At 31.5% G+C, this 21940-nt stretch overlaps 1 protein-coding gene and 1 long non-coding RNA gene across 4 annotated transcripts in view; both read right to left on the bottom strand.

Moving 5' to 3' along the window:
• Positions 1-21940, bottom strand: part of LOC106681594 (serine-rich adhesin for platelets) — a 72250-nt gene that overhangs the window by 6290 nt on the left and 44020 nt on the right. For all 3 annotated transcript variants that reach the window (XM_014421991.2, XM_014421992.2, XM_014421993.2), the window contains exon 7: positions 7475-12365. In XM_014421991.2, the coding sequence (XP_014277477.1) occupies positions 7475-12365 (4891 nt within the window). The remainder of the gene's footprint in view (positions 1-7474; positions 12366-21940) is intronic.
• LOC136795520 (uncharacterized) lies at positions 12625-21540 on the bottom strand. Its single transcript, XR_010843145.1, has 2 exons — positions 19829-21540; positions 12625-13016 (listed from the first exon to the last, which is right to left on the bottom strand). It is a non-coding gene; the product is annotated as an uncharacterized lncRNA (long non-coding RNA).

Here is a 21940-nt window from a genome sequence, read left to right as displayed (position 1 = left end):
ATTCGTAGAGGTCCTTGATTGGTTTTAGCGATGATAGAGATAACAATTACAGTGATAAATAAAGAAATAATTATTATAATTGCTATTTGTGCTGTTATTGAATTAAATAATGTAATTAACTAATTGGTTCATTGTTATTTAAATAATTATTAAAATACCATATATTAAAGTTGATTATTATAATATAAATAATTATTCTTAATAAAATAAATATATTTTTTACTGGGGAACTGAATTTTTGATTTGATGCTACTCTTGAAATATAAATAAATAAAACTAATATTGCACTTAAAATAATAATACTGATATATGAAAAAAAGAATGATTTTATTATGAATCCTATAATTATAGCTACAGTTACTGTTTGTAGAATAAGAACTAAACCTATTCTTATTCTAAAACTATTCTTGGTATACTAGAGGATGATTTATTGTTAATAAAATTATAGGTCAAATAATTACACTTGACAAAAAAAGTTTAACGAATTCAGTAAATAATTAATAAAAATACCAATCTTGGAGATGAGTTAATTCTTTATACAGGAAGTTCTGAAGGTATAAATCCTATTGATGATGAAGTTTTATAAGAAAACCACATTTTCTCCAAACAAATTCAACTTCTCTATTTAAACTGAGCATTTCTCTACTTTTGTCACCATTTTCGGCATCAACAATGAATTCCCAATAAGATAGCTTTCAATTTGTAGGAAACTAAAGCTTCATTAGAGATGCTGGGTTAAATTTCACATCACAAACTTTTTAAGTAGGAGATAGGGCTATGGTCAAGAAGGAAGAAAAAAAAAATCAACTATTTATTTGTTTTCTGCCAATCTTTTGACCTACGTTGTAGGTCTCTTCATCAGGGCTACAATAAAAAGATATAAAGAAGTTAGAGTCAATGTAAGGGTAAAAAAAAAAAAAAGATATACAAAGTAAAGGTGAAGGTATATCTATATTTCCACCTGTATAATCAAGGTGATAGTTTGATTTTTTCTATACCTCCACCTTTACATTTCTTATCTTTTTTTTTCTTCACCCATACATTGACTACCTTCTTTTTATCTTTTTATTGTAGCCCTGATGAAGACCTACAACATAGGCCGAAATATTGGCAGAAAATAAATAAATATTTGATTATTATTTTTTTTTCCTTCTTGACCACAGCCCTGACCATTTCCTCTATTAACTAACAGTCAATCATAAATATATATAATGAATTTTTTACTATTATTTTTATAAAAGGAACAGAGTATAATTTAATTAATTTATTGAAACTGAAATTACTTTCTTCTTTTAAATGTTTACAAAGTAAGTCACTGTTATAATATTGGGTGTTCCAAAAGAAAATGCTAATGATTGAAGGAGGAATAGTTTACCAAAAATGTAGTTCAGTCCTATCAATCTCATATTTTTATCTCAATCCATTATCGAGATATTATTTTTAAAGGGTGTTCATGAAAACTAAATTTTACCTCATACAAATCCAAATTTCGTAATTCTAACTAAATATTTCTCAATTTTTATCACTGTTTTCACAATCTGCAATGAATTTCCTATAATATGGATTTATAAGGAAATCATGCTTTGTTAGGGGATCATAGCAGCTGATGCAAAGTAAACAAGTAAAAATGAAAAATGTTCAGAAATTCTTGGTTGAATCTCTTACAATGAATTTTGAAGGTATGACCGTGGTGATTCCATGAAAGTTACTTTATTTCATCAGCATTCCAATGAAACACCTAACTTGGGAAATTCAATTTAATAAAGTTAGGTATTTTGTTGGAATGCTGATGAAATGAAGTAACTTTCATGAAATCACCACGGTCATACCTTCAAAATTCAGTGTATGAAATTCAACTGAGAATTTCGGAAAATTATTCATTTTTACTAGTTTGTTTTGCTTTGGCTGCTATGATTCCCAAACAAAGCATATTTTCCTGTTGTAGATTGTGAAAATAGTGATCAAATTTTAACTGAACATTTTGTAAAATTTGATTACTACTTTCACAATCTACAACAGGAAAATAATGCTTTGTTAGGGAATCATAGCAGCCAAAGCGAAACAAACTAATAAAAATGAATAATTTTCCGAAATTCTCAGTTGAATTTCATACACTGAATTTTGAAGGTATGACCATGGTGATTTCATGAAAGTTACTTCATTTCATCAGCATTCCAACAAAATACCTAACTTTATTAAATTGAATTTGCCAAGTTAGGTATTTTGTTGGAATGCTGTTGAAATGAAGTAACTTTCATGAAATCACCACGGTCATACCTTCACCGGCACTGAACTACATTTTTGGTGGACTATCCCTCCTTCCATTACTAACATTTCCTCCTCGAAATAAGCACATAAATAAACACCCTATATATTATAATATTGACCTACTTTGAGAAAAAACTGTTAAAAATAGAAAATAATTTCACTGTCAACCACTTCTAATTGTAATAAATTTCTTAAATTATACTCAGTTCCTTTTATGTGAATATTATGATTTTTTTTTTTCCGAGGAGATGAGAGGGGAAAACATTTAAAATAAATAAATCAAGAAGTTTAAAAATCTGGGCAACAAAGACTATGGAATAATAAAATCAGCAGTAATTATATTATATATTTAACAAATCTTGTATATTACTTTAGGTTATAACAGTTACAATATAAGTTCAATAATAATAACAACATCAAGAGACTCAACAAACCAGAAAGTTTGATGTCTATACCACCAATTGTTGTCCACATACATCCATCCAACTGCCACCGTCAAAACCCAAATCCATAAAATTATCCTTAATAAAATCCTTCCACCAATGTATTGGGTCAACCCCTCGGAAGTTTACCAGCAAGTTTAGCACTTATTAACTTTTTAGGTGTTAATCATTAAGAAGCCCAACCAACAACCGCTACAACTAAATCCACTACTTTCCAATGCTCCTCAGCCCCCTGGATAAATAATGAAATTCGAAATTTGAGACCTGATGACAAGAAGAGATGGTGTCAGAAGATGCTTTAGACGTACTAGACATCCTGATGATTATTCCACGTTCAAGTCCCTTAGAAACCTTACCCAGTCTTTCTTACACCGTGTTAGGCAAAGCACTTTCATAGTATCCTCTCCCAAGCCCCAGATCCTAAAACTAAGTGGAAAACCATAAGGAAATTCTCTATCACTGGCTCTACATCCCCTCACTATCCAGTCTCATCTGATGACCTTAATGTATTTTTCAGTGACACCCTTCCGAACAAGCATCAGATCCACCCACTCATTTTTCTCTCCTATTCCTCAAACTCCATTAAACCCAGATCATTTCTATTTCCTTCACATAACTCCTTATAATCTAATAGCCTCTGTACTCAAATCCCAAACAAATGACAAGACAAAATTTTCTTAATGGATAGTCCTCCAAGCACTAGGCAACCTTCGTCAAAATGTGGTAGAATAAGAGAGGATACTAGAAGATTATGGGTACTTCGAGAAAATGAATCACGGGATCTTAGCAGCTGTTTAAGGATTGAAATGATTTTTTGAGTTATTTGGAAAATGTGGCTATTCCGTGCTAAGTACTGATCAAAGGTGACTCCTATGTTTTTCATAATGTTTTGAAATGGATAGGTATGTTTTTGAGGTGTAATAATGAACAGTAAGGAAGGATTTTGAGCCGATGAGAAGGATTTTTGCTAGATTCAGAATCAACATATTTTCTGAAGCCCAATGGTGTATACTGTCAATGTCTTCCTGGAGCTTACAGGATGCCTCGAACATGTCAGAAGGATGAAAGGATATATATTGGTCTTGGGAAATTTTTAGCAGAGCCGATTGTGTGGAATAACCGGAATGGAAACCTGATTGGAAAGGTTTAAGGACAATATTTTGTTCAAGGAATGAGGTGAGTTGGGAATGTGCCAATCTTTCCAGAGGTTTAGACAGGTTTTATAGGACGGAAATGAGCCTAAAGTTGGAAGCTATGGAGGCACAAGGAACCTTATTCCATGGTCTAACTAGTATGTTTTTCTAGGCTGTGGAAAAAATAGTGTTTTGAAGAGATGTGTGGAAGGGCAGGAAGGCTTAGTTTTATCTTTTTTACTGGGATTTGATCATGTCTGTCATTTGAGTACATAGGCTATTAGATTATCAGGAGTTATATGAAGGAAATATAAATGATCTGGGTTAAATGGAGTTTGAGGAATAAAAGAGAAAAATGGGTGGGTGGATCTGAAAAATACATTAAGGTCATCAGATGAGACTGGATAGTGAGAGGATGTTGAGACAGTGATAGAGAATTTCCTTATGGTTTTCCAGTTAGTTTTAGGATCTGGGGCTTGGGAGAGGATACTATGAAAGTGCTTTGCCTAACACGGTGTAAGAAGGACTGGGTAAGGTTTCTAAGGGACTTGAACGTGGAATAACCATCAGGATGTCTAGTACGTCTAAAGCATCTTCTGACATCTCTTCTTGTCATCAGGTCTCAAATTTCGAATTTCATTATTTATCCAGGGGGCTGAGGAGCATTGGAAAGCAGTGGATTTAGTTGTAGCGGTTGTTGGTTGGGCTTCTTAACGATGAACACCTAAAAAGTTAATAAGTGCTAAACTTGCTGGTAAACTTCCAAGGGGTTGACCCAATACATTGGTGGAAGGATTGTGTTAAGGATAATTTTATGGATTTGGGTTTTGACAGTCCCAGTAAAAAAGATAAAACTAAGCCTTCCTGCCCTTCCATACATCTCTTCAAAACTCTATTTTTTCCACAGCCTAGAAAACATACTAGTTAGACCTTGGAATAAGGTTCCTTGTCCCTCCATAGCTTCCTACTTTAGGCTCATTTCCATCCTATAAAACCTGTCTAAACCTCTGGAAAGATTGGCAAATTCCCAACTCACCTCATTCCTTGAACAAAATATTGTCCTTAAACCTTTCCAATCAGGTTCCATTCCGGTTATTCTACACAATCGGTTCTGCTAAAAATTTCCCAAGACCTCTATTTCACTATAGACCAACAGAAAATCACATTCCTAGTCTTCTTTGACTTTTCAAAAGCTTTCAACTCCATTGATCACACAATCCTCCTCTCAAAACTACACAATATCTCCCTGTATAATAGTTCCATGAACTAGTTTAACTACTTCCTGTCTCTCCACTCCCAAACTGTTGTTATTCTTAATAAACCCCCTTCATCACTATTTCTCTTTTATAGTCTTCCTCAAGGTTCCTCCCTCTCACCAACCCTATCTTCCATATATAAAATTACTTACCTAATGCTATCTGCCACTCCCAGTATCATTTGCATGCCAAAGACCTACAAATATATATATATCCTTTCATCCTTCTGACATGATCGAGGCATCCTGTAAGCTCTAGGAAGACATTGACAGTATACACCATTGGGCTTCAGAAAATATGTTGATTCTGAATCTAGCAAAAATCCTTCTCATCGGCTCAAAATCCTTCCTTACTGTTCATTCTAGTATCCTCTCTTATTCTACCACATTTCGACTAAGGATACCATGTGTATGGAGGACTATCCATTGAGAAAAAAATGGGACTAAAAAGACTGGTGAACTGCTTTACAAGATTCATCTTCGGTATTTCAAGGTGTTCTCATATCTCTCACTACAATGAGCATAGTTGGCTCTATCCCAGTATCCAGAGACAATACCTCCTTGACAAATTTATATTTTAATCCTTAATAACCAACAAACCTTCCTATTACTTTATTATATTAATGTAGTGCATGCTATGAAATTCAGTGTAGTATAAACCCTCTAAGTCTTCAAAGGTCTTACAAACCCTAATCGAAACAGAACATCAGCTTAATCACTCAGGAATCATTAGTAGACCTCAGAAACATGAATATCACTCAAGTTTTATGAAATATTTGCCAGGCTGTTAAAGTGATGACCTAATATATACCCATATACATAGACCCAAGTACAATATTTATTAACCAATAAAGAATTATTAGTAGCCCAATGTGAAACATGAGTTTTGTCAATAAATATATTCTACATTAATACTAGGTGGTTATAAAAGTCTTCGTGCATTAATTCATTGTTCAAATTAAAACCCACACTTAAAGGCTTGTTTGATTCTAATGCTAACAACATACACATATCATTATTTAATTTGGCAAATCCTCTATTGAATTATGTATATCTACCTTGTGGACATAACATAAATATCAGAGGAAAAAATTATCATTCATGGCCTTCCAAGAGAATAATAGAAAAAAGGACTACGGGCAAAGGCAACAACCAAGGGCATTCATGTGATGGAAGGTGAAAATGTAATGGATTACAACAGCAGCATTTCCATTCAGTTCTGAGAACTACAGTCTACTCAAAGAGTCAAGATCAGGAGTAAGCAAACTACGGGTTGTGAGCCAATTATAGCTCTTATATAATGTATACTTGATACTCCATTTTTGCTTCTAGAAGAAGCTATTTCTTTGGAAATTATAATAGTTCTTTATGCTAGTGATATAGAAAAGAATCTTTATTGCATTTTTCTAATGAAATTTTGAGATGTTCACTAAGTGAAAGAAACACTAATTATTATGGATCCTCTCAAAGGATAAGCTATTACTAGATTTAGCTTAGTTTGAAGTTTTATGAAAATCAATATTTATATGTTTTTCTTCTGTAATTGCGAATCTAGAAAGAGAAAAATACACTTTGCCTTCTAATAAGATGCTAAATCCTATAAAAAAAAAAAGACATAATTACCTAAAATTCTTGGAAAAACTGTAAGGATTCAAATGACTTTAAAACTTTCCATTGGGTAATTGTATTATCTTTGGCTTGACATAGGTGGGTGAATAAAAATTTTCTAACATGTAAATTATAAAACATTACTTGAGAAACTAAATAACTGATGAGAACTTGGATTCATAATACTTTCCAAGGAAATTTTATCATATTGTTCTCAACAATTAAAATGCTTACTGCTTACATAAGAATTTCATTTGAATGTAATATTTATATAAAGGTGTATATTATAATCAAGGCCCGGAATTGTATGCAATTGCATATTTTGTTTGTATGCTTTTTTTTTAAGCAGCTGATCAAAAATCTTTTTGAAATGGTGTACCCTGATGCAATTGGACAAGTTTTATTTATCCTTAGGAAATATGTTCTTTTTATTTAGTTTTAGTTATATTTGATGAGAAATGCATATATTTGCATATCTGGACTATTTTGGTTCAAACAAAATATAAATAATAAATTTAAAAGGAAGTACTGTTTCTTAGATGGTTGTGCAAGGAGGTGATTTGCTCTTGATCACGTTTAACTGCCAGCAGGTTAAAGCAATTGAAAATGTATGTTTTGAATATACTGTATTTTGATCAATACTTTAAATATGTAGATTTTATACTGAAATTTAAATAAAATTTATTTTATGTAAAAAGACTTTTATAACAGCCTAGTAATTTTAAGAATAACTAAAATGAAATAAGTTAATTTCAATAATTAATTACCTTTGACATCTGAAGATTCTTTTCGAATACCATCCTTCTCTTCTTTCTCTTTAATTTTATTTAATATACTACAATTCACATTTGCATCTTTTAGGGCTTGTGCCCAATTACTATTCGATGTAGGAGAAGATATTATAGGAACTGTTTTTCTAGATTTTTCTTCAATGTTTTCATTACTTGAACAAAATTTAATTTCTTCATTTTTAATATCCTTATTATTAACAGAAGATTTAGAACAATCTGCATTTAAATTTTCAGCATGTATTAAATTATTCTCAGTTTTTATAGACACCATAACTTCACCAGAGGCAGGAACATGACTAGATTCTTGAGAAGTTACAGTGCGGCTGTTTGCTAAAACATTAGAAGCCTGTGTTGTTTTTGACATATTTCTTTGCAAAAATCCAATAGATGATCCAGAGGTTGATGAAGAATTAAGTAAAATAGTATTGTCCAAGGTTATACCTATATCACTGTCAATAGTAGTAGAGCCAGTAGATAACGTAAAAGACTGAGAACCTGATGGCAAAACTACTGTAGGCTGGGAACCCATATGTGATGATATTTGGGAAACTACAGGAAGTTTGACTTGCTTTAATGTAGAATTGGACTTATTCAGGCACATCTGTCTTAAAAGAACAGTTCCAGAGCTAGCTGAAGCAATTAGAGGGGAACCACTGGGCATTGTTACTTGGTGGAATCTGTACATTTTTGGAACTTTGGCAACAACAAAAGGTCTACCATCAGCGGGAACTGGAAACAATACTTGTTTTACATTTCCTGCACCAGGAAGAGATAATGTAAGAGGAACTGTAGCGCCACTACCAACAACAAGTTGTTTACCTGCAATAACTTTAGTACCTTCCATACTTATAACTGGTTGAACATTCTCTTGTACTATTACTGTTCTTCCTGAACCTGATGTTTGATCTGCAAGTAAAATTCGATGCTGTAACCGTTGTTCTTTATCTAATGATTCAGATTTGTCAGATGTAACATCTCCTGAAGGGTTAGAATGTTCTTCATTTCTACTATGCGGAGAGCTAATAGTTTGTGTAACCTGACTAACACCATTGGAACTGTCTTCACTCCCAGCAGTTCTTAAATCTTCAGAACCAGGACTCATTTCCAAACCAGAACAGGATGGAATACTTGAAAAGCTTTTAGACTTTCCTTGAGATGACTTTTTTCGTTTTGAAGACTGCGAAGGATTAGTAGGAGGATTTGAACGTCTTCTAGGAGCTGGTTTGTTTTTTAATTCTGGTGAGTTTCTAAGTTGTTCAGCATATTTATCTAAAATAGCATAAATTCTTTGGGTTGTTTGTTCATCTTCTTGAGGCTTTTGTTGAGGTTTTGGTAGTGTTGAAACTTTTAATGTTGTTGTAGGTGCTGTTTTACCAATTGATTTAGCTTTAGGTTTGGTAAGTTTAGAATTGATTTTTGATTGAGAGTTAGATGGTGGTGTAGTAGGAGAAGAACCTGGAGAATTTTGTGAACTTATACTTAAAGCAGGAGATGTTAAAGGCCGACTGCAACTTTGTACAACAACAACTGGAGTAGAAGCTGATATTTTTGGTGAATTACTAGTCATCAATGTATTGGAACAAGTCGTGGAAGACTTACTGATAAAAGTAAGACTAACTCTATCTGTATTTAAATCAGAAATAGCACTCACTAAAGATGTCTGAAATAAAGTATTTACTTTAGATGATCCAGAGTTCGGAAATTCAGGATTTGATGTTTGAACCAAAGTTAAAGATTCTGTCTTTTTTACATTACTTCTTTCTTTCATTTGAGATGTGTTGGTAACTTGTTCCAGGACGGATTCAAATTCTCTTAATTGCTCTAATGTAGTTGAACTAACTGAAGACTGTTCATTGTTTTGAGAAATGTTCTGATCTCTTCTATTATCAATTTTGGATAAATTTGGCAAGGTATTTTGATTGATATTGGTTAAAACTTGTACAGTTCTCGTGGGTAGAGGTATTGTAACAACAGGCGGAGCATTCTGATTAATTGTAGTTCCAGAAGACACATGAGTACTAGGTCTTGAAAATCTTGTTACATTATGCTGAACCAAGGGCTGCCTTTTAACATTTTTCTGTGTAGGAGAAGGCATTCTGATTTTAGAAGTTGCAAGGGCAGAACCATCAGGTTTCACTTCTTGTATACCAACTTTTATCTGTTTTACATTGTGGATAATAGCATTATCACTTGAGTCAGATGTAGTAGATTTAATGGGATTATTTTGCAAAGCAGCAGCAAGTAATGCATTCATATTACTCCTTATAACAGAATCTTTACTTTTAGAATCTGAATCTAGTTTTTGAGAAGTTCTGGAGACATCATGAGCATTAGAAGTTTTAAGTATCGAAACAGGTTTAGCTTGTAAAACTGTATTTCCTGATAGAGATATGGGTACTTTACAAGTAAAAATAACACCAGAAGTTGATTGCAAGTCAGACATAGTTTCTTTGTTTTCAGTACCAGCAGAAACTTTAATAGTATTCTGGTTAGCTATTACATTTGTAGGAACATCTTCATTCATTTTGTCATTGGACTGTTTTGTTTTAGGTTCAGTTTCTTTTAAAACTGTTTGGACAGCTTTAGAAAGCGGTGATGAAGGATTTTCTTGTTTCTGAATTTCAGAAGAATCTTCACTGAATTGACTTGGTGATGGAGGAATAGAAGCTCCCTCAATAATGGAACCACCTTGATAAACTTGCCTTCGAAAAACTTGATGAAACTGGGGCAAACTAGGAATTTGTACATTTTCTGCACTAACAGAATCTTCCTTCTTAGGGTCCTTCTTTTTTTTCAACAATTTAATTACATGCTCTTGCTGAACAGAACTTTGTAGATTATTTTCTTGCAAAAGATCTGGAAGTTGAAAAATTGCATTTTGATTGCCATGACAATACTGTTCCAAAATTTTACCATCCTTTAAAATGAACCTATAGACAGAGCCAGAAACAGTGCCTGCATTGGATTGAGGAGATGAGGACACTTTATTTGATTCTTCAAAAATCTGTATAGTTCCAGGAATATGAACACTTGAATTTGAACTAGATGATTTCAAAGCATTCGATTCATCATAAAGATGTTTTTGCTTATGTGGTTGACCAACTCGTTGAATATGAGCGGTAACAGGTGTACTTCCCTCGTGAGATGATGTATTCACTCCAACACTCGTAGAATCTGTTGCAACATTCAAATTTTCTGGAACACCTGAATCTGAAGAAGAAGGCTTTTGTTGTGTTCTTGCTAAGGTCAAATTACTGGAAACATGAGTTGCAGTATGCCTCTGATCAGAGCTATGAATACGAGTTAAAGTTCCAGGATTTACCACAGTTGTTAACAAAAGATTAGAATTGTTTGTAGCTTCAATACTTTGAGAATGAGCCTGAGTGTGTGAAGTAATGACATCATTTGATTGGGTATTAATAGGTTCAGTCAAAGGCTTTGAAATGGCAATTGAGGTACTATTGGTCTGAATTGCTGAAGGAGAGTTTGATGAAACGGGCTGAAGAATCGTGTTAGGACTAGGTATCTGCACTACTTGCACTGTAGGCTCAGGCCTTAAAGGAATAATTAAATCAAGAGAATTCATTCCAGGAATATACTTAGCAAATATTTTGTTATTTGACACAGGCTGATTTAAAACTGAGTTTTTACTTCTAATGAAGTCTACTGATTCGTGTCTAAAAATTATTGAAGGACTTTTGGTAGATCTAACATAATTATCACTCATAAGCACTTTTTGATTCAGTAAAGGAATTAACTTTGATTGATAGGTTGAATCATGATAACTGGAGTCTGGAGTCTCGGGGGGAATTTCAGCAGGTTTAGGACTTTGAACAGAATTTCCTGAATAAGGGTTATAATCACAATGAAAGGCTGATCCAATATTACCCTGATGCAATGGGTTTTCATTGATATTATTCTGAATTTTCTTTTTGATTTGATTACACTTATCATTTTTTCTTGAGTAAGTTCTTTTAATGATAATTGGTTTTGTGGGAATAAATGGCTCCTGAGTTATTTCATTTTTTTCAGATAATAGGAAATTACTTTTAGAATTTAATTCATTACTTTTTAGCATAGAAACCTTCAGAAAACTTTTTTCACCAGATTTCTTTTCATTATTGGTTTTAGCTACACTTTTGGAACAGCTATTATCAGTAACTTGAATTATATCTGGATCTGATAACTTATTTAGCTTCTTTCTCCTGCCTTTGTTCTTTGAATGTTCATGCTTTTTAGTAAATGATGGCTTTTCAAATTGTGAGTAGTCAATGTTTAAATATTTTAATTCAGGATTTCGATTTTTCCTTTTTTCTTTATCAAAATACGCAGTCAAATAATCTTCACATTCTTTTTTCAATAGCATCCATCCTAATGACCAGCTTAGAGTTTGACACCTTGGATTAGAGAGTACAGTAGAAAGATCATCACAAAGATGTGGGGCCAAACCCAACAATTCTGAATTCAAAATGTTTAAACCATTAACAGTTTCTATGAATTGTTCTTCTGTCTTTTTCTTTTTTAAGATGCATGACACATTTTTGCAATCATTCCCAACATTACCTTTATCCTTCAAATCTGGGCTTTCATTTTTACAAGAATTACACAATAATGCAGCCTTTTCTAAACGCTTCAAACAATCCTTTGTGGGATAAAGTGAAAATGCAGTGAGTAAACATTCTTTATAAATGATTATGTTATCACAAAGTATCTCAGATAATTCCAAAAAACTGTGAGATAAAAGAATTTCAGCTTTAAGAATTTTTTCATCATCACTAGAAGATTTGTGATGCTCAATCAAGTTAATGTTTGTCGTGAATCCTCGAATATACAACTCAATACATAAGGACTTAACTTGGCCTCCAAGCTGAAAAAAAAAAAAAAAAGATTAAATCTCAAGTTTACACAAAATTCACAAGATAATTTCCGCAACATTAAATACATAACTCCAATATCAGTAATGAAAAAATAACTACAAGGATGCTATGTATATAAAAAAAAAAATTAAAATAAAATAAACTCTCATTTGTCATTGAGGCTACCTTGAAAAGTAATATTATTAACTTGAATACATTGTTTTAAACCAATGCCTTAGCTGGAAATTACTTAAGGGATTGAAAGAAAACTCTGAGAGAAATAAAATTTTATTTCTAAAAACACAGGATCATTATTCATATAATTAAGGAATCCATCAACATTTAGGGTGATAGAGATGGTAGCGATAAGAAAACAATTCACTCCAAATTTTAGACTTCTGACTTCCTCAACTTCTTCCAACAGTTGATTTAAGAATGATTTTGAGCTTGTTGAATCTTCTCATGTCTATTGTTTCATTATATAAATACTTAACTCAAAAATGTTCCCAAATAATTTGCAGAACTTTCTATTACTATTATGTTCTATTCTGTTGATATCACAAATCTAACAATTATTGGGTTTTCCAACTCTCTCAAAAGTTTTCATGCTTCCTAAAATCTTTATTAGTCACCAATATTAGGTCTTCGAAGTGTAATAAGTTCTAAAAAAAAATAAAATAAATAAATATGAACATATGTGAAAATTTAATGAAATACAATATATAATAACTTGAGTACATACAAAATGCATTCGGTATGGAAATCTATTTTATTTTCTATTACTTTTGTTTTTAACTTATAAAAGTGTAATTATTTTCAATAAATAGAATAGAGTGTCTAGCAATGGATCTTGAAGAAATTCCCTAGCTTCCATATTTTTCCTGACATCTCCCTCACCAAAAATGACAAAGATTATCCAAGCAATCATACTTGTTAACTGCACTAATTAATAACAATTATAAAACCATGTTCAGTTATGAAAATAATTATAAAATGTTGATACAGTTAAACTTCATCATCCTGAGGTGACCTATGACTTCAGGGTGAAATCTAAAAATAAAAGTCTGGAAATGGCAGTCTTAATTTATTTTTTCTTGGTTGATTACAAGATTCACTATGAAAAAAAAATTATAAATTATTGAAAAAAGCTGTAAATCACAACAAAATAGTTTGAAACGTTTTGTTTTGTTTTCCTTTTCTTCATAAATGATCAATGGATGTATGAAACCCCTAATCAACTGTCAATTTCAAGTAAAACTGCAGATGGTAAAGTTGAGTTCTGATGATTATCTTGGTGGGGGGGAGGGGACTTTGGTGCCAAATGCAAAAAAATCAGACCTCAGCGCAGCAGTCTAGGAGAAAAGCTGTAGATGGAAGCATATCAAACCTTTAACTAGCTAGCACCTATTTTTAACAAACAAAGCAATAATACAGAAAAACAGACCTGATATATACCCAATATACCCAAGATACCAGGGGCTTGTATCTAATACACAAGTCCACCTTGGATTGGTTTAGTAGATACAACCTTAATCATATCAAATGGAGCCTGAGTTGATGTAGGCAAAATTGATACTAAAAATACCTCAATATATCTGAATTCTAATTAATGATTTGTGCAGTGATAACAAAAATAGGATTGAAAATGGTATTAAAATAAATAAAAATTTTTGTTCATATCTGATAACAACAAATTTGTTTAAAACAACAATGGGTATTAAAAATCAGAGCCCTGATGATTTCTGGGTAAACAAAATACTAATCATTGAACAAGATTTTAAAAAATAAATTTTTTAGTTCTTTTTTTTCTTTTTCATGTTTGATTCTATCTTAGAAAATGTTAAATTTTTTCTAAAGAATAAAATTAAGACAATAAGGAGGTACAAGATTAAGGTAAAAAAAATATTAACTGAAGTGGAAATACTTTCCAATTAATCATTTTTCTATACAAAAGTGACATTCCAAGAAAGAATTCACCTTTTTAGTTTACAAAGAAATTAATAAGCTTCGCTGGAAACAATAGTAATCCAAGCATAAAACACTTCGCTTCATGACACTTAGCGTCATCTTATTGTTGTTTTCATTTTTTTTTTCCCTATTAATTTCTTTTGTTTAACGTAACTTTTATTTTGCCTCTTTATCTCATATTATGGTTACATATACTTTCTTTCTCTCAATTTTATTTTTCTTTCCATAATTTTAATTTGTTCAACTATCTTTCATGATTATGAATCCTAATACACGGGGCAATCGACTCAATAACAACCATGAACCTACTCGCCGCAGTACCAGACTATACCACCCATCCAGACATCTTCAGCATCATACATCCTCCTCTGACATCATTCCTTCTAGCTCTTCAACTTCTTCACACACCCAAGTCACCCCTTCTAGAACTTCAACATCTTCTATCATCAATTATTCTTCTATTCATTCTTCTTCTATTACTCAAACTTCTCTTAATATTTCCACTTCTGTTTGCCAATTATTCTTCTGTTATGCCTAATTTGTCATTCTCATTTTTTCAAAACTTCTTATCCTAATCTCAAATCCCATATAAACACCCTTTGTTCTCTCCATAGACGCCTGGCCCATAATTTGGAACAATGTATTTTTTTACTCAAATGTCGCTCAAACTCCCTTTTTCCTAAATCCATCAATAATTCCCACAACCACATTCATTTCTGTACCCAAACATCTTAACTCTAAATTATTTTCCGTTTCCTTTAAATTCCAAAAATCCCTCATTAACTTAAAAATTCGAGAAGTTATTGGAAAAATCTACCACCTCAACCATAAAATTTCATCTATGACCTATATCCTTAAAACCAATATGAGCGACATGCACTTTAACAATCTTTGCACCACTATCTCCACCATTTTTACATCTAGCCGTTCACAGAAAAAACAACTTCTCTTTGGATATTGTATACTATCTCTTTGGACCTTATTTCATGTCCAGTGTGCTGTTCGGTTACCTCGCAATTTATATGTCCCATTTTATCTATTGTGTAATTTAAATTAAACTTTATGATTTGACTATTCTAAACTTACTTATTTCCACTGATTTTTATGTTTATATGTTTAGTCTATTTATAATGTTGGCACAGAGTGAATTTAAGTGCTTAGTGTCAGTTTTGTAGTTTACTGTGTCTTTCTTGGATTTTTTTAATTTGATTTTTAGATTATACTTATCTTGAAACTTATAAAATCAAATTTTGCGGATGGAGTTTAATTTTTTTTTTTTTGTAACATGCAAAATAAAAATGATACTACACAATGACTAAATGTTTCTTAGTGCTGTCAATTTAACAACATTTATAAAATATCTCTAGCTTCTAAAATTTATCCTAAAGGTGACGACAAATGGATTCACAACATTTCATCAACCGATATTCCACCCAATGTTCGTAATATTCTTAACTTAGGTCCAAATTTTTCTAGCCCCAACTCTTCATTAAAAATCATCCCAGAACTTATAACCAATATAATGATCTAGAATATATTCACAATGATTCCCTTATTCACCATTCTAATGACAAGAAAGAGTTATCCCGTACTTATATTAGCAACATTATTTCCAATCATCTCCTACATCCTCATTCTGATACTTATAATTTTTCTCCTCAATTCTTTAAAGACATTTCTTTCACCCGTTCTTTTTTAAAATCTCATCACGACATCATTATCACTAGAGTAGACGAAGGAAACATGACTGTCATCATGGATCGTCCAGAGTACAATGACAAAATGGCTTTACTTTTATCTGACCGATCTACATATGCACCCACCTCCCAGGACCCCACTCCTTCACTACAGACTAAATTCAACCAACACCTCAGGGACCTCTTACATTCCCAACAAATCAACTACCCCGCGTACAGAAATCTTATTTCCTATAATTTTGTTGCACCACATTTTTATGGAATTTCTAAAATTCATAAGCCTGATACCCCACTCCGTCCGATCACTTCCAATATTAATTCTCCCTCTGTTAAACTCAGCAAATTCTTATTTTCCTCTTTACAAACGTTGAGTCACAATAATTCCTTTCACCTCTGTGATCTTTTATTATCCTTCACGATCCCTGACCACTATATACTTGTTTCTTTTGATGTAGAGAGTTTATTCACCAACATTCCAATAGACTAAGCCATCCTTATCGTCGAAGCCAACTGGACATCCATTGCACCCCACACTTCCCTTAACCGTTTTTCCTACCTTGAATCCCTTCAAGTCTGTTGTAAATCTGGTTACCTTACCTTCCAAGATCAGTTCTTTAACCAAATTTCAGGGCTGGCCATGGGAAATCCTCTAGCTCCCGATCTTTCCAAAATTGACCTAAATGATTTGCTTGATTCCGTTATCCCACTCTTTCCAGTTGACATTATTCTTATTAAAAAATATGTTGATCATCCCCTCGTCTTAAATCCTGATAAAATCCCTGACATCTTATCCGCCTTTAATTCTTACCATCTTTTACTGTAGAAATTGAAAATAATAACTCCCTTCCGTTCCTTGACCTCCTCATCATAAGAAACCCAGACAACACCAACACCATATCCACTGACTGGTACACCAAACCAACCTACTCAGGCAGACTTCTAAATTACCACTCCCAGCATCCTTACCATCAAAGAATTAATGTAGCCAAAAACCTAATTCACCGTGGCCTTTTCCTTTGATTCTCATTTCCATGAAAAAAACACACACCGCACTATACAAATTTTCTTAGCTAATAACTTCCCTCTCCATATCATTCATAAACTTATATAGAACTACAAAAATCGTCTCACCACTTCACCTAATGCTTCACAACCCCTTTCTATCCCCTTATACAGGTCCCTACCATACATCCCCTCTCTTTCCGACAACATCCAAAAATTCTTACGTTCTGCTATACCTAACCTTCGTATTGTTTTTAGACCTCACAACACACTATCTAATATTTACACTAAACTTAAAGGCCCTATCCCTCTTCTACACCGATCACATATCGTATACCACATCCCTTGCTCCACCCCTAATTGTAATTCTGCTTACATCGGTGAAACCAAAAACCTCTCTTAAAAGACCGTATGTCAAACAACATAAATATTCTGTTTCATCACATAATCATTCTGCCTCAAAACTTTCAGAACATTCTCTTTCTTTAAATCATTCCTTTGATTTTGACAAAATGTCTATACTACAGTTCATAACCTTGACAAAAGACTCATCTCTGAAAGCTTCTATATTCAATTAGAACCTTCTTCCGTTAATTTAAAAACTGACAAGCACAGCTTATCATTAACATATTCGCAAACTTGTAAATTTATTAAAAAAGTAATTTTTATTTATTATTATTATTGTTTTGTTTATCTATCATTATTATTATTTTTTAAATGCGATTATTTTATTTTCCGCCCACTCTGTAACGTATTATTTCACTTATTATACTAACACATTTGTCGTCACCCACTTGTAACGTTTCCTCCTTAAAAAAAAAAAACACTTTGTCATCTCTAACGTATTTTTTAATTCAAGAGTCTGGCCCCTCGTGGCACAGAAACCTCTTGGCGGTTTGATTTCAAGATAACAGGTTCGTTTGAGGTTTTATTCTCCTTTACCCCCCTATTTATTTTAACTCCCCCACTTTTCCATTCTTTTCTCAATTTTCCTTACCCATGTTATTAGTCATGGTCACCATAATATTATTGTTGTTTTCATTTTTTTTTCTTCTATTAATATCTTTTGTTTAACTTAACTTTTATTTTGCCTCTTTATCTCATATTATGGTTACATATTTCAGTTGTTACATATATTTTCTTTCTCTCAATTTTATTTTTCTTTCCATAATTTTAATTTTTAAATAATTAATAAACTAATATATTCATATTTCTTTGCATTATATAACTTCATTTTTATTTTATTTCCTTAATTATGTTATATTACCTACTTATTTAATTACCTATGTATACATTTTATTTTCCACTTCTTTCATCACTTTATTTTATTAAATCCATTTTGTACAATTATTTACTTATGTCATTCTGTTTATATTTTATTTTCTGTATTCATTGGTTGTTATCTTGTTCTATTCTTAGCCCTAAGGAAGGCTAGAAATTCTGGCCGAAACATCGGCACAATTAAATAAGTTACTTCAACTTATTTGTGTTTTATTTTGAACGCACCCCCCAACCATCTTCTCCTCGTATAAGTCATCCATGGTCAACTATCTCTCATGATTAATAAGATTTTCTTTTTAAAATCCACCAGCAGTCTAATAATGAAAATTATCATATTAAATGTTAGTTTGTCCTTCTGTAGACTATCATTTAATGATTTTGGGAGTGAACAGCTCAATCAATGTTTAAGTTTTATCGATGGTGTATTAAAATCTGATTCAAACATGTGGTTTATAAGAAATTTTCATCAGCTAGTTATTATCATTATAGTTAATATAAATTAATTAGTATCCAGGTTAAAACTCAAAACATTCTGTCTCTTTAAAAATCCAATTTTTTCAACCAATTCAGCTGTCCTTAAGGACAATATAATAAATAAAAGATTTTATTATACATTCATTTACAACAAACAACATTATTACTAATAATTTAGCATACCTTAAATATAAATTTACACCTCACAACCAATTATTTACAAACCTTTTGCTGACTACTATTTATTAGATTGTCCTTAACTTAAGGAGGTCCGAATTGGTCGAAAAGTAAGACTTTAAAAGAAATAAAAAGAATGTTTCGAGTCTTAACCTGGATACTAATTAATTTATTTAAACAATAAAAACCAGTTTCAAGAAGTTGAAAAGATTATATATAAATTATCATTTCAGTTCTTGAAGTCAATGTTTCTAAATTTAAATATTACCCCAACAGGCATGGTAAACTTTTTGAGAAGTAGAAAATTAAGAAATGCATGATGATGTATCATGGTTCCAAGATTCCAGCTTATGAAATGTCTGAAGATAAATATTAATGACATTTCAAGAATATAAGATTCTAAAATAGCATAAATCCTTTCATTTTGAAGATGATGAAATGTGTTTGGTGGGGTCTATAAATGAGGGTAATAAAAAGTAGGGGTTATCTACAAACTCTAAATTTGTCCATACTTCAGCTGCAAATAGTTGCAGCAAGTATCAAGTCATAGTTAGAAAGTTACAGTGATGGACAAAATTATACAAGTGAATCTACAACTTTTTTATTAGGTCTTTTAAAATAAAAACATTCATTTGGCCACGAGAAACATTTGGGTCAATTTCTGTTGGACAACCTGAAGGTTTAAAGCAACTAATAATTTATGTTAAGAAAATATAAATGAATTCTAGTTACTAATTAAAAAATTAATGTTTTCATTGAGAAATAGTAAAACTTCATGAAATGAATATACTAAGAAAAAAACAAATGTAATATTTCCATTGTAAAAAATCTATACTGTAACAATAAAAACTTATTCAATAATCTGATTACTATACCTGATAAAAATGATGTCTTCAACACTAAGCTGTAAGCAACCAGCAATAAATCATTCTAAAAACCTCATTTGGATACTCCCTTGGATGTTTATTTCTTGGTTCAGTGATGATAATCTTTTTAGTGATTCACTTAGCACAACTTTATGTGCTCTGTTTAATCTCCACAATGAAATTAATTCGATAAGATTTATTGGAAGCAAGATATTAAATAATTGAGATCCCTTGTGACCATTCTTGAATAATCAAACGACACCTAACTGCCGAGCAGAGAAAGTCTTTGAAAAGTCATATTTATAATTTTAATTAGGTGAAGAAAAAACTCATGGTAATTATAAATAAATATTTGATATAATTCATATGAGTGATAAGCATTTTAATCAAAATATAACTCTTATCACTAATTAATTGATTTTAACTACCAAGATAATTTGGATGTTAATCATTGAAAATTTTTAATGATGTTACATTTTCACTCTCACTCACTCATCTTTACAAAATTCTAACCTACTTCCACTTGAGGTAAGAACTTGAATTTTTTTTTGTCTTTATTGTAATTTACAACAGTACATAATTATACATTTAGTAAATCTGATGTAACTTATTATGGAGTGATACAGGCGTGTAGAGAAACTACACATTGGCAGCACTCTAATGATGTTTTTACATTAGCAGGTCTCATGTCCATCTTCTAGGCATTTGAAAATAAGTTTTTCGGGGATTTTTCCCATGATTGGTAATAGAGGGATAGGGCGGTAGGAGGATGGGTATTCTGGTGGCTTTTGGGGTCGTGCTATGAACTTATTAAAACCTACTCCAGCTTTCAAACACTAACTTCCAAACAAGGACCCAAAAGGGTTAGATTAGCTGGCCTATATAGAGTCCTAAAAAAAGAATGGTAAACTAATTTTATGGAATACATGGCCTCTTTTATTTCTAGCAATAAGATAGATTTCTGAATACCAAAAAAAAAAACAAACACAAGATATTGATTTTTGGCTTATTTTATAGTTATTAAACATTTGTTTACCACAATAAAATTTTTAATTAAATACAATTCTTTACAATAACCTTAATTTTTTTTTCTTCTCACTAGTTAGATGATTACAAATATGATTTTGTCCAAAAACTATTCTCAGTGCTCTATTAGTCCAAGAAATGCAGAAATAAAAAAAGAGTAAATAAACACATTAAGATAGGGTAGCTCTAATTTTTGTATATTTGATTTGGGCTTTGGATTTACATTAAAAATCTAAATTTGTGACCACAGTAGATGCCCAGAAGTTCATTTTGTTACACACACCTTAATTTTTAAAGGAGATTAATTTTGCTAAAATTAAAGCCCTTATAGATCTCAGTACATTTATTAACAGTAACCAAGACACAGTTTTTCAACTAACAGCATTTTTTTTTCATCTAAAAATGATATATTCATTTTTGGTAAATAACATGGAAACTGCTATTCACATGAAAATAATAATTGCAAAAAACTTTAAACCTAACTAACTTTTACCTAACAAATAAATTTAGCTTTATTTTGAGCACTAAATGATGTTTTTATGACCAAAAGTTTCTGAGATATAAAACTTTTCTCAAGATGAATCACTTTCAACATATGAAGAATAGTATCAAAATCGTGTAAAAATATATTGTTAAGCTGCTCTGCAGTGATATAAATACCTAATATTAATCATACTTCATTTACTGAAATTACAATTAACTGCTAATAATTAATTAAATAAATAGTTCATAATTAAGCTATATAATGAATAAACTAGATAGTTAATAAGATGACATATTAAAGAACAAAGCATTGTATTTACAAAACATATTAAAAAAATGCAACAGATGGCATCAATAATAAATCTATATAATACAAATAAAACAGAAAAATATACTGTTGAAGGTGAACAATTCAATTACTTTTGTTTCTTTGGTGTAACATAATGGTTTATATCAAAATCATTTCCCTTTCCATATTTTAAAATCTATTCTAAATTAGTTCGAAATTTATTTTTCATCACAAAAAGTGCATTTTGTTGTTGTTTTTTCCCCCCAATAATTCAAAGATAGCAGCATACCAATGCTTGGCAACTCTGACATATTTATAAATAA

This window comes from Halyomorpha halys, unplaced genomic scaffold (assembly GCF_000696795.3).
Source record: "Halyomorpha halys isolate HHAL.00 unplaced genomic scaffold, Hhal_1.1 Scaffold350.1, whole genome shotgun sequence".
In the NCBI taxonomy this organism is placed as follows: domain Eukaryota; kingdom Metazoa; phylum Arthropoda; class Insecta; order Hemiptera; family Pentatomidae; genus Halyomorpha; species Halyomorpha halys.
This window is presented reverse-complemented; position numbering and strand designations above follow the sequence as displayed.